We start from the raw sequence: 12,416 nt of genomic DNA on the forward strand, positions 1-12,416 counted from the left end.
GGCACACACACAGACAGCCAGATTGGCCTAGGCTACTGTACATCTCTTTCGTGCCACAGCTCCACCAGAGTGGAATAGGCTATTTGAAAAGATTTGGGTCTTCTAAATATATTCTGTCAATGTCATGATACTTTTGACTGCTGAATACCAACACTCAATCACTTAGATGTATTTTCAGGTTCTTGAAGCAACTGCTTTCGATATGTCTTGATCTGGTGTTCTCTCCATCTCCCGTGTTTTGCTCCGCACAGACCTGTCAAGTTTAAGCGGGCGAGCAATGGATTATGGTCATTGTAGTTAATTACCACAATTTCTGCACTGAACTATGTAGAATATTGGCCTGTTGGAAACTACAACTACTTATTACATCGCACAGTTCAGGCTTCAGATGTATCTCTACAGAAGCTACTCATCTTGCTCACAGAAAAAAAAATGGAATAAATGGAATTCAAATAATTGGACAATAAAAGCTTTTGTTAAAAATCGCTCAGCGCTACTCGTCCCAAACGAGTATGCCAAAAACGAGTATGCCAAAAACGTGGACATTGAGTAACATAACCCACAAACTGGCCACATGTTTTTCTGTGAAAGCATGGAGTGCTAAATGTAAAATAAAATCCATAGTGGGCCGTTGAGGAGAGAAAGTAGGAACATACTGTATAACAGAGGAAGAAGAAAATGTCCATGTGTATCCACTTGGCATTAAAAAGGCAGAGTAGTTTAGCCTCCATGAGGGGAGAAGGGCATATGTGAACGTAAATAAATGTTAAACATTATGCAGCGATCACATCTTTAAGAAATTGTGCTGATTTTGCTTGTTCTAACTAAATGGCTCAAGTAGTGACTGGAATCTGTCCAAAAATATGGGGACATTAGGTTCTTCGCAGGACAGCGGCATTCAGGAGGCGCCTAATTGAAATAGTATGTCCAAGTAAACAAACAAATAAACAAACACGCAGGCGGGCAGGCCCCATTGGCCATGTGCTTGCCGGAGTACCCTGTTGAACTGTGGGAGGTTGCCTGGGCCTGTGAGTTTACTGCTACTGTTGGCCTGCGTATTAACTTCCAGATCGCTCCAGACAAGCAAATATTTGGTCACAATGAGTGCAATGATTTGGTCACAATGGTAACAGGCCCCATGTCTCGAGTCAAGTCGCCCTCGGAGGAGAGGAGGGTAGAGAAAGAGGGATGAAACTCCCTAATGCAACCAAAGAAAGAAAGATGGGGACACCGAACAGAGGGAGCAATAACAGGCTGGACATAGCTGAGGATTCTGGGAGGTGGGTAGGAATGTTCCAATTAGTGGAGGCGGAAGGGGTTGAAACAAACTCTTAAATAAACAATCATTATGCATTTGTTGACACAGGAAATGCCAATATTAGATCGGCACACTCCAGAAGAACATGCGTCCTGGGAACATGGGAAGATGTCTCAACTGTTGCTCCACTCCTAGGGTTCTTGTCAGTACGATACGGCAACAGAACATTTCACAGTGCAAAATAACTTGGTCATCTCAGTCAGAGGAGAGGATAAAAAAATAAATATATTTATATATTTATTTATTTTAAAGGATCAAACCTGTCCCGGCAGGTCAGCACTGAGAAAGGATTAACCAGGAGAATACTGCACAACCTGTACAAATGACACATTAACTCCAAAATGTTCAAGAAGAGCTACCAGGGAGAGCTCCCTTAGTGAACAGAGTGCTCCAACAGCATGATTGGTTGTAGCACAGTAGCTTAACAAGCCCATTTTCCATTGCAGACAAAATAACCACTAAAATTGTGCTTACAGTCACAACAGGAAATTATGCAAACCTCTCTACATTTTTGCTTTGTCAGGCAAAGCCCCATGTGTCCATTAGGTCAACTCAAGTTCTGCGAAGAGAAACCAGAGCCATCTTCAACCTTGGCTTGCAGTATTAAAGTCACATCCATCAAACATGCAGACTGAGGTAGGTAGGGAGGTTAATGTGGGGAAGCAAGCAACTCAATACCACTGCTATCACACAGGGTGCGTGAATAAGTCAAGTGTTCTCTCAACACGGTCAGTCTCAGAAAAATGTTATGAACTCACCATCTCCACCCCCTGGGGAAACGCTGTGCCCTCCCAGTCCTTTTTGGGGAAGCGCTGGATGATCTTCCCACATCCTTCTCCTGCACCTGGAAACCAAACAATGGCAATCAATGGCAGGGAAAACCTGGCATGGCACTGATCTGATGTCAATGTGTCCTCTACCTAAAGGAGTACCCTGAATGACATTATCTACAAGATGATGGAATTCATCTAGAACAGCGCTCTAGGGCCTATACCACCCACAGAAGAGGGAAGATCCTCTAGTTACCAGACAGATGCACTTCTGTAGAATGGACACTGTACACAAAAGTAGTCAGTTTTTCACATTGTTAAAAAGACATACTGGTTGTGAATGGCCCTAATAAAACTATTTTTCCAAACAGTAGAGGTGTAGGGGGCATTCGAGGACGCACAAATCATTGATGTATGATCATATTTCCAGACTTCCTAATTGGCACAATCGGTTTGGAGCATTCTTAGAGGTCCACTGTGATGATTCTCCTTACATTTTCCAGCTTTCTCTTCATGCTGTGGGAACACTTTGACCACAACTTACAAGAGGAAAGCACAGATGAGTAGCACTACAGGGTCATAACGACAGAACATTCATCCTGTGCTTCTCCAGAGGTACTATGTGAGGGATTGTGTTGCTCCTGAGTGCTAACAAATAACCCAAGATTGCCATGTTAAAGGGATACTTCTGGATTTTGGCAATAATGCCCTTTATCTACTTCCTCAGAGTCAGATGAACCCGTGGATACCATTTTTATACGTCTCGGTGTCCAGTATGAAGGAAGTTAGAGGTAGCTTTGCGAGCCAATGCTCAATAGCATTAGCACAATGACTGGAAGTCTATGGGTATCTGCTAGCATGCACATAGAGACATATAAAACGGTATCCACAAGTTGGTATCCGACTCCGGGTGAGTAGATAAAAGGCCTCATTGCAAAAAATCCCACAGTGTACCTTTAAGTGTAAATGGTGAAGCAATCCTACAAGCCAATTGCCAACCCACTCTAAGGGGAAGACAAACAGATAGGCTAAGTTTGTTTCCATATTATTTGCATCTGCACTAAATTAATAGGCATATTTCCAAATCAGTGAGCATGAGCCAAAGCCCTAATGTAGCCAAGTCGCCATTGAAAAATGCTCCATTCAAAACAAACTTGAGAGCATCCAGAACCAACGTGCAAATGAGTTCACTTACAGTGAAATTGAATTCAAACGTGACTACCATCGACGGAAGAAACAAACACAAATAGAGGTTAAAAGAATGAAGGCGAAATGCATCAGCAGATCTGGAATCAGTCACGGCCAATAAATAAATTACAGGGTTGGATTAAATCAAGATGTTTCACCGAGAATGTGGCCAAAGATTAAGTGCGAGAAAATGAACCCGGACAGCTAACACAAAGCAAATTACAGAAGTGGGGAGGACATCCATTTGGGAGTGATCCACTCTGACAGCATGATTCAGTGAGATGAGGATGAGTAGCGAAAGAAGGAAAAGGGGAGAGAGCACCCTCCTCCTCCTCAACCCCAGCATCTGTCAGGTAGGTCACCAATCAGACAGCTCATGGAAATATCAGCAAACAAGGAGGTCAGATAAATACATTGTGGTGGCACAGAGAGATGCAGTACACAGCTGATCTGCTGAACACAGTCATTCCTTTATTATCAGTTCAGTATTCAATGCACGATTGAACAGACACTGCCACAGCATGGACTGCATAGATTCAAAGTGTTGTCTGGTCTATTTTAAGAGCCAACTTATCATGAAAAAGAACACAGGGTCACTGTCTGACTTACGTATGGCTGACTTACAATTGTTTTAGGGAATTTTTAAACAAATTGGATGTAATTACTCGTCAACAAAATGAAATGAGTTACAACAGACTGCAATCTATTTAAGGCGGTGATTGTTCTTTCAAATCCTCTTCAATCTGGAAAGCTAAGAAAATGGAAAAATAACCTAATTAAGAGACTTAAAAGAATACATTTCTTCGGCATGCCAAGAACAGCATCAAGAAATGCTTTCCTTTCCAAAGTGCCATTTGTCAACGTATTGTCTGACACAATGACATCATTTAGATGTTATTTTAAGCTCTCAGTCACACATTCATTTAGCACACAGTTTTCCTTCCATCACTGTTGAGAAGAAACCTATCAATTGAACTCTGGTGCATCCCGTTTCCATGGATCATCCTTGAGATGTTTCTACAACTTGATTGTAGTCCATCTGTTGTAAATTCAATTGATTGGACATGATTTGGAAAGGCACACACCTGTCTATACAAGGTCCCACAGTTGACAGTGCATGTCAGAGCAAAAACCAAGCCCTGAGGTTGACGGAATTATCTGTAGAGTTCCGAGACAGGATTGTGTCCAGGCACAGATCTGGGGAAAGGTACCAATTTATTTGTATTTTTAAATTAAATAAAAATAATTTTAAAAAAGTTTTGCTTTTTCATTATGGGGTATTGTGTGTAGATTGATAGACATTTTAGAATACGGCTGCAATCTAACAAAATGTGGAAAAAGTCAAGGGGTCTGAATACTTTCCGAAGGCGCTGTAAATAAATGTGCGCACAATATTTGAGAGAAATAAGCTTTTTGTGCATATGGATAATTTTTTGAGATCTTTAATTTCAGCTCATTTTACATGTTGCGTTTATATTTGTGTTCAGTATAGTTCAACATATCAATGATGTTCAGTACAGTACACCACTTTACACTTCCCTTCTGCTAAATCCTTCTTCCTTGTGTCTCCTGATTCTGCCTCTTCGACTCTCTTCCATTTCAGCATCCTATGGCTCGCACTGTTACCTTTCTTTCCGGCCGGCTTCACCCTCCCCTCCTGCTCCGTGGCTGAGTGACTCATTGCGAGCTTACAGAACAGGACTGCGGGCAGCTGAGCGAAAATGGAGGAAAACTAAACTTGGATGACCGATCATCCTTTCACTCCCTCCTCTCTACCTTCTCTTCCTCTTTATCTGCTGCTAAAGACACTATCTAGCGTTACATTTCAAGCTTCTGTCTCTAACCCTAGGAAACTCTTCTCCCACCTTATCCCTCCACCTGGACGACTTTGTCAACCACTTTGGAAAAAAAGGTTGACAACATTCACTACTCAATCACTCAGCCAATTGAGTTTTTTTTTCCCCCACACCTTTATTTAACCAGGTAGGCAAGTTGAGAACAAGTTCTCATTTACAATTGCGACCTGGCCAAGATAAAGCAAAGCAGTTCGACAGATACGACACAGAGTTACACATGGAGTAAAACAAACATACAGTCAATAATACAGTATAAACAAGTCTATATACAACGTGAGCAAATGAGGTGAGAAGGGAGGTAAAGGCAAAAAAGGCCATGGTGGCAAAGTAAATACAATATAGCAAGTAAAACACTGGAATGGTAGTTTTGCAATGGAAGAATGTGCAAAGTAGAAATAAAAATAATGGGGTGCAAAGGAACAAAATAAATTAATTAATTAAATACAGTTGGGAAAGAGGTAGTTGTTTGGGCTAAATTATAGGTGGGCTAAATTATAGGTGGGCTATGTACAGGTGCAGTAATCTGTGAGCTGCTCTGACAGTTGGTGCTTAAAGCTAGTGAGGGAGATAAGTGTTTCCAGTTTCAGAGATGTTTGTAGTTCGTTCCAGTCATTGGCAGCAGAGAACTGGAAGGAGAGGCGGCCAAAGAAAGAATTGGTTTTGGGGGTGACTAGAGAGATATACCTGCTGGAGCGTGTGCTAGAGGTGGGAGATGCTATGGTGACCAGCTAGCTGAGATAAGGGGGGACTTTACCCAGCAGGGTCTTGTAGATGACATGGAGCCAGTGGGTTTGGCGACGAGTATGAAGCGAGGGCCAGCCAACGAGAGCGTACAGGTCGCAATGGTGGGTAGTATATGGGGCTTTGGTGACAAAACGGATTGCACTGTGATAGACTGCATCCAATTTGTTGAGTAGGGTATTGGAGGCTATTTTGTAAATGACATCGCCAAAGTCGAGGATTGGTAGGATGGTCAGTTTTACAAGGGTATGTTTCGCAGCATGAGTGAAGGATGCTTTGTTGCGAAATAGGAAGCCAATTCTAGATTTAACTTTGGATTGGAGATGTTTGATATGGGTCAGGAAGGAGAGTTTACAGTCTAACAAGACACCTAAGTATTTGTAGTTGTCCAAGTCAGAGCCGTCCAGAGTAGTGATGTTGGACAGGCGGGTAGGTGCAGGTAGCGATCGGTTGAAGAGCATGTGTTTAGTTTTACTTGTATTTAAGAGCAATTGGAGGCCACGGAAGGAGAGTTGTATGGCATTGAAGCTTGCCTGGAGGGTTGTTAACACAGTGTCCAAAGAAGGGCCGGAAGTATACAGAATGGTGTCGTCTGCGTAGAGGTGGATCAGAGACTTACCAGCAGCAAGAGCGACCTCATTGATGTATACAGAGAAGAGAGTCGGTCCAAGAATTGAACCCTGTGGTACCCCCATAGAGACTGCCAGAGGTCCGGACAGCAGACCCTCCGATTTGACACACTGAACTCTATCAGAGAAGTAGTTGGTGAACCAGGCGAGGCACTCATTTGAGAAACCAAGGCTGTCGAGTCTGCCGATGAGGATGTGGTGATTGACAGAGTCGAAAGCCTTGGCCAGATCAATGAATACGGCTGCACAGTAATGTTTCTTATCGATGGCGGTTAAGATATTGTTTAGGACCTTGAGCGTGGCTGAGGTGCACCCATGACCAGCTCTGAAACCAGATTGCATAGCAGAGAAGGTATGGTGAGATTCGAAATGGTCGGTAATCTGTTTGTTGACTTGGCTTTCGAAGACCTTAGAAAGGCATGGTAGGATAGATATAGGTCTGTAGCAGTTTGGGTCAAGAGTGTCCCCCCCTTTGAAGAGGGGGATGACCGCAGCTGCTTTCCAATCTTTGGGAATCTCAGACGACACGAAAGAGAGGTTGAAGAGGCTAGTAATAGGGGTGGCAACAATTTCGGCAGATAATTTTAGAAAGAAAGGGTCCAGATTATCTATCCCGGCTGATTTGTAGGGGTCCAGATTTTGCAGCTCTTTCAGAACATCAGCTGACTGGATTTGGGAGAAGGAGAAATGGGGAAGGCTTGGGCGAGTTGCTGTTGGAGGTGCAGTGCTGTTGACCGGGGTAGGAGTAGCCAGGTGGAAAGCATGGCCAGCCGTAGAAAAATGCTTATTGAAAATCTCAATTATGGTGGATTTATCAGTGGTGACAGTGTTTCCTATCTTCAGTGCAGTGGGCAGCTGGGAGGAGGTGTTCTTATTCTCCATGGACTTTACAGTGTCCCAGAACTTCTTTGAGTTAGTGTTGCAGGAAGCAAATTTCTGCTTGAAAAGGCTAGCCTTGGCTTTTCTAACTGCCTGTGTATAATGGTTTCTAGGTTCCCTGAACAGCTGCATATCACGGGGGCTGTTCGATGCTAATGCAGAACGCCATATGATGTTTTTGTGTTGGTTAAGGGCAGTCAGGTCTGGAGAGAACCAAGGGCTATATCTGTTCCTGGTTCTACATTTCTTGAATGGGGCATGTTTATTTAAGATTGTTAGGAAGGCATTTTTTAAAAATATCCAGGCATCCTCTACTGACGGGATGAGATCAATATCCTTCCAGGATACCCCGGCCAGGTCGATTAGAAAGGCCTGCTCGCTGAAGTGTTTCAGGGAGCGTTTTACAGTGATGAGTGGAGGTCGTTTGACCGCTGACCCATTACGGATGCAGGCAATGAGGCAGTGATCGCTGAGATCTTGGTTGAAGAAAGCAGAGGTGTATTTAGAGGGGGAGTTGGTTAGGATGATATCTATGAGGGTGCCCGTGTTTAAGGCTTTGGGGAGGTACCTGGTAGGTTCATTGATAATTTGTGTGAGATTGAGGGCATCAAGTTTAGATTGTAGGATGGCTGGGGTGTTAAGCATGTTCCAGTTTAGGTCGCCTAGCAGCACAAGCTCTGAAGATAGATGGGGAGCAATCAGTTCACATATGGTGTCCAGAGCACAGCTGGGGGCAGAGTGTGGTCTATAGCAGGCGGCAACGGTGAGAGACTTGTTTTTAGAGAGGTGGATTTTTAAAGGTAGAAGTTCAAATTGTTTGGGTACAGACCTGGATAGTAGGACAGAACTCTGCAGGCTCTTTGCAGTAGATTGCAACACCGCCCCCTTTGGCAGTTCTATCTTGTCTGAAAATGTTGTAGTTTGGAATAAAAATTTCTGAATTTTTGGTGGTCTTCCTAAGCAAGGATTCAGACACAGCGAGAACATCCGGGTTGGCAGAGTGTGCTAAAGCAGTGAATAGAACAAACTTAGGGAGGAGGCTTCTAATGTTAACATACATGAAACCAAGGCTATTACGGTTACAGAAGTCGTCAAAAGAGAGCGCCTTCACACGGATAGCAGCTAGCTAGCTGTGAGATCCGGGTATGAATGTCCAGAGAGCAGTTGAAATCCAGGGACATGGAGAGAAAAATTGGTCCAGTATGTTCCGTTCCGAGCCGCGCTGCGCCGTACAAAACTGGCGATAGATTTTCGAGCTAAAGGATAACTGATAACTGATGACCACAACCCGTGGTTAGCTGAATACTAACGATTTGCCAGTAAAGAAGCTAACTAGCTTCTGAACTAGCTTCTGATTAGCTTCTAGATTAGCTTCTAGATTAGCTTCTGAGCTAGCTTCTAAGCTAGCTTCTGGTTAGCTCCTGGCTAGTTTCTGGCTAGCTTCTAGGAGTTTCTGGCGAGCTTCTTGGAGGATTACAGATTTGAGGTAAATAATACTTTTTTATAAATTGGTGAGGCGGGTTGCAGGAGAGTGTTTTGAAGATGAGTTGATGGAAAATAAAATGTGAAAAAAGTTATATATACACACAGGAAACGACAAGACGAGGACAAAAGACGTCTGAACTGCTAATGCCATCTTGGTTCTTCTGAGTCCACTGGTCTCACACAGAACTACCCTACACCTTGACCTACTTCTCCCCGTTCTCTCCACATAATATATGCCACTCCTGCAGGTTCATGATCTACAACATCCGTATAGTACTAACGCACCACACAGGAAGTTGCACAGGTTGTAATCCAGGCACTTGTCCTCTCCCGTCTGGACTACTGCAACTCGCTGTTGGCTGGACTCCCCGCTTACGCCATCAAACCCCTGCAACTTATCCAGAACACTGCAGCCTGCCTGATTTTCAACCTTCAAGTTCTCTCATGTCACCCCCACTCCTCCGCAAACTCCATTGACTTCCAGTCAAAGCTGCAATCCACTACAAGACCATGGTACTTACCTACGGAACAGCAAGAGGAATTGCCCCTCCCTACCTTCAGGCTATGCTCAAACCCTACACTCCAACCAGAGTACTCCATTCTGCCACATCAGGTCTCTTGGCCCTCCCACCCCTACAGGAGGGCAGCTCCTGCTCAGCCCAGTCCAAGAACTTCTGTGTCCTGGCACAACAATGATGGAACTAGCTTTTCCCTGATGCTTGGAGAGCAGAGTCCCTCCCTGCCCATCTTCCGAAAACATCTGAAACCCTACCTAAAACAGCATCTTAAATAATCCTGCTCCTCACCTCGACCCCCCCTTGAAAAAAAATCTAACCAGCACTTGCACTTGACCCCCCCATCCTACCTTTGAGTAGCTTTAAACAGAGTAACCTCGCTGACACCTGTTGACGTGTAAAAGTGACATTAACTTCTTCGAGATAGGGGGCGCTCTTTTAATTTTTGGTTAAAAAACTTTCCAGTTTTAAACAAGATATTTTGTCACGAAAAGATGTTCGACTATGCATGTAATTGACAGCTTTGGAAAGAAAAAAACTGACGTTTCCAAAACTGCAAAGATATTATCTGTGAGTGCCCCAGAACTAATGCTACAGGCGAAACCAAGATGAAATTTCATACAGAAAATGCCCCAGATTCTGAAGGCGCGGTGTTCCAATGTCTCCTTATATGGCTGTGAATGCGCCAGGAATGAGCCTGCACTTTCTGTCTGCAGCATTGTGACGTATTTGTAGGCATATCATTGGAAGATTGACCATAAGAGACTACTACATTTACCAGGTGTCCGCCCAGTGTCCTGCATCGAAATTATTGCTTAATCTCTAGGTCCATGCGCATTCCATTTCTTCAGAGGAGAAACTAAACTGCCACGAATGATTTATCATCGATAGGTATGTGAAAAACACCTTGAGGATTGATTCTAAACGTTTGCCATGTTTCTGTCGATATTATGGAGTTAATTTGGAAAAAAGTTTGCGTTGTAATGACTTAATTTTCGGGGTTTTTCTTACCCAAACGTGATGAACAAAACGGAGCGATTTGTCCTACACAAATAATATTTTTGGAAAAACTGAACATTTGCTATCTAACAGAGTCTCCTCATTGAAAACATCTGAAGTTCTTCAAAGGTAAATGATTTTATTTGAATGCTTTTCTTGTTTTTGTGAAAATGTTGCATGCTGAATGCTAGGCTAAATGCTATGCTAGGCTAACAATACTCTTACACAAATGCTTGTTTAGCTATGGTTCAAAAGCATATTTTGAAAATCTGAGATGACAGTGTTGTTAACAAAAGGCTAAGCTTGAGAGCAAATATATTTATTTCATTTCTTTTGCGATTTTCATGAATAATTAACGTTGCGTTATGGTAATGAGCTTGAGGCTGTATTCACGATCCCGGATCCGGGATGGCTAGAATCAAGAGGAGAATTTGCTGACAAGACGGTCTACTATATATCATGGCACGGTTTCCTTCAAAATAGATCTCTTTCCACAATACACTTTTTATCCCCACATTGACGTCGATTCTGCTTCCTGTAAACATGTCAGCCAACTGGAGAGCGGCAACGCCAAGTGTTTTCTCTCCAGATCTATTTTTCAGGAATCTGCTGGCTCACAGAACACGCTAATGGCTATGTTGGTCACTGAAATTGTAACCAGCAGAAGAACACTGTCACTAAACCTCTTATTACAAGAAAAATAAAATGACAGCCTAGCATTTTCTTTTACAGTACCTAAAGTACCATGAAGACTAGCCCTAAACTACTGTCTAAAACACACATCTTAAGTACCACACTTTGTTTCATCATGGTGGAGCAGCGGTCCATGAGTCAGGCAGGTCATGTAGAGGGGAGCAGGAATCCAATAGGAGGGACTCCTACACCTAATCACCAGTCTCATTTGGCTGTGGTTCTGGGCCTGTGTGGTGGGCAGAGTAGGGCCCTGAGGAGCCTGTCCCCTGTCCTGACCATCACATTTCATCAAGTGTCAGCAGTATGTGCCCCATCCCTGATTGAGATCACATGCTTAGAATTTTTCAGCATTCCAAGCTCTACTTTCTACTCACGGATGACAATAAATTACAGAATTCCTAACATTCAGTGAGGCTGCACTCTAAACCATTAAAAGCAGTCCACACTGTCAGATATTACCCCCTAGACAACAATAAAGCAGTTGGACGGCTGTGGTTAATAGAAGACAGGCCAGCCTAGAACAGAAACATGCTAATTTCAGGATCCTCTTGTAATAACAGACAGAGAAGAATTCAAAACAACTGGTAGATTTTCCACTCTCTTTTTCACATTGTAAACCTGCTTGGGGGTCATGACAAAAAAATTAACAAGTGAATAACATTTAGTTTATAGAAGTGCCAAATAATAATATTCATCACTTTCTGAAGGCCAACTTCTTGGTTTGTTAAGTAACACCTATTCTCTCCGTGTTTAACAAGGGTTGCAAAAAACAGGCTTTGTCAAACAACTTTATTTTGGCACTGAGTGTTGATTGAACAGGGCCCTGAACTAACAGTAGCAATACACAAGTGATTTAAGCCTGTGCCTAGCATGTTAGACCACTTGAGAAATCAATATTTTTCTTATTTGTTTTACATTAACAAAATATGTTATGTAGTATAAAAAAGGTTCAAAGATATATCATTCAAAAAAAACGTGTAAAACATACAGACACAAAGCAAATGTCTAACGCACAGAGCCAAACTCTGTCAAATAAACCATTAAACAATGTTTTCCCCCGAATACTCCACATAGGTCTCCTGTGTGTCCTAAAAACCTGTTTTTAGTAGACTCAAGTGTTAATGAGTTGGCCAGAGTATTTCCACAGTAGAGTAATGACCAGAATAAGATAGAGGTTATCACTGGGTCTGCTGAGTGTTTACTACACATAGCCTGTTAGTGCAACACACATTATCAGAGCTGGAGGTTCCTGCTGCATGCATTCCACAGCTAAAACTCATTTTTACAATTTTGGCATGTAGTAAGATACACAGAAAATGTGACTGTACAGCAAATTTGGGACA

The 12,416-nt window shown here is 42.9% G+C and overlaps 1 protein-coding gene across 4 annotated transcripts in view; it reads right to left on the reverse strand.

Annotated features, from left to right (window-relative positions):
* LOC118379017 (myotubularin-related protein 13-like) overlaps window positions 1-12,416 on the reverse strand; it is a 162,922-nt gene that overhangs the window by 128,263 nt on the left and 22,243 nt on the right. For all 4 annotated transcript variants that reach the window (XM_052481246.1, XM_052481248.1, XM_052481247.1 and 1 more), the window contains exon 2: window positions 2,077-2,162. In XM_052481246.1, the coding sequence (XP_052337206.1) occupies window positions 2,077-2,162 (86 nt within the window). The remainder of the gene's footprint in view (window positions 1-2,076; window positions 2,163-12,416) is intronic.

This window comes from Oncorhynchus keta, chromosome 2 (genome assembly GCF_023373465.1).
Source record: "Oncorhynchus keta strain PuntledgeMale-10-30-2019 chromosome 2, Oket_V2, whole genome shotgun sequence".
Classification (NCBI taxonomy): Eukaryota; Metazoa; Chordata; class Actinopteri; order Salmoniformes; family Salmonidae; genus Oncorhynchus; species Oncorhynchus keta.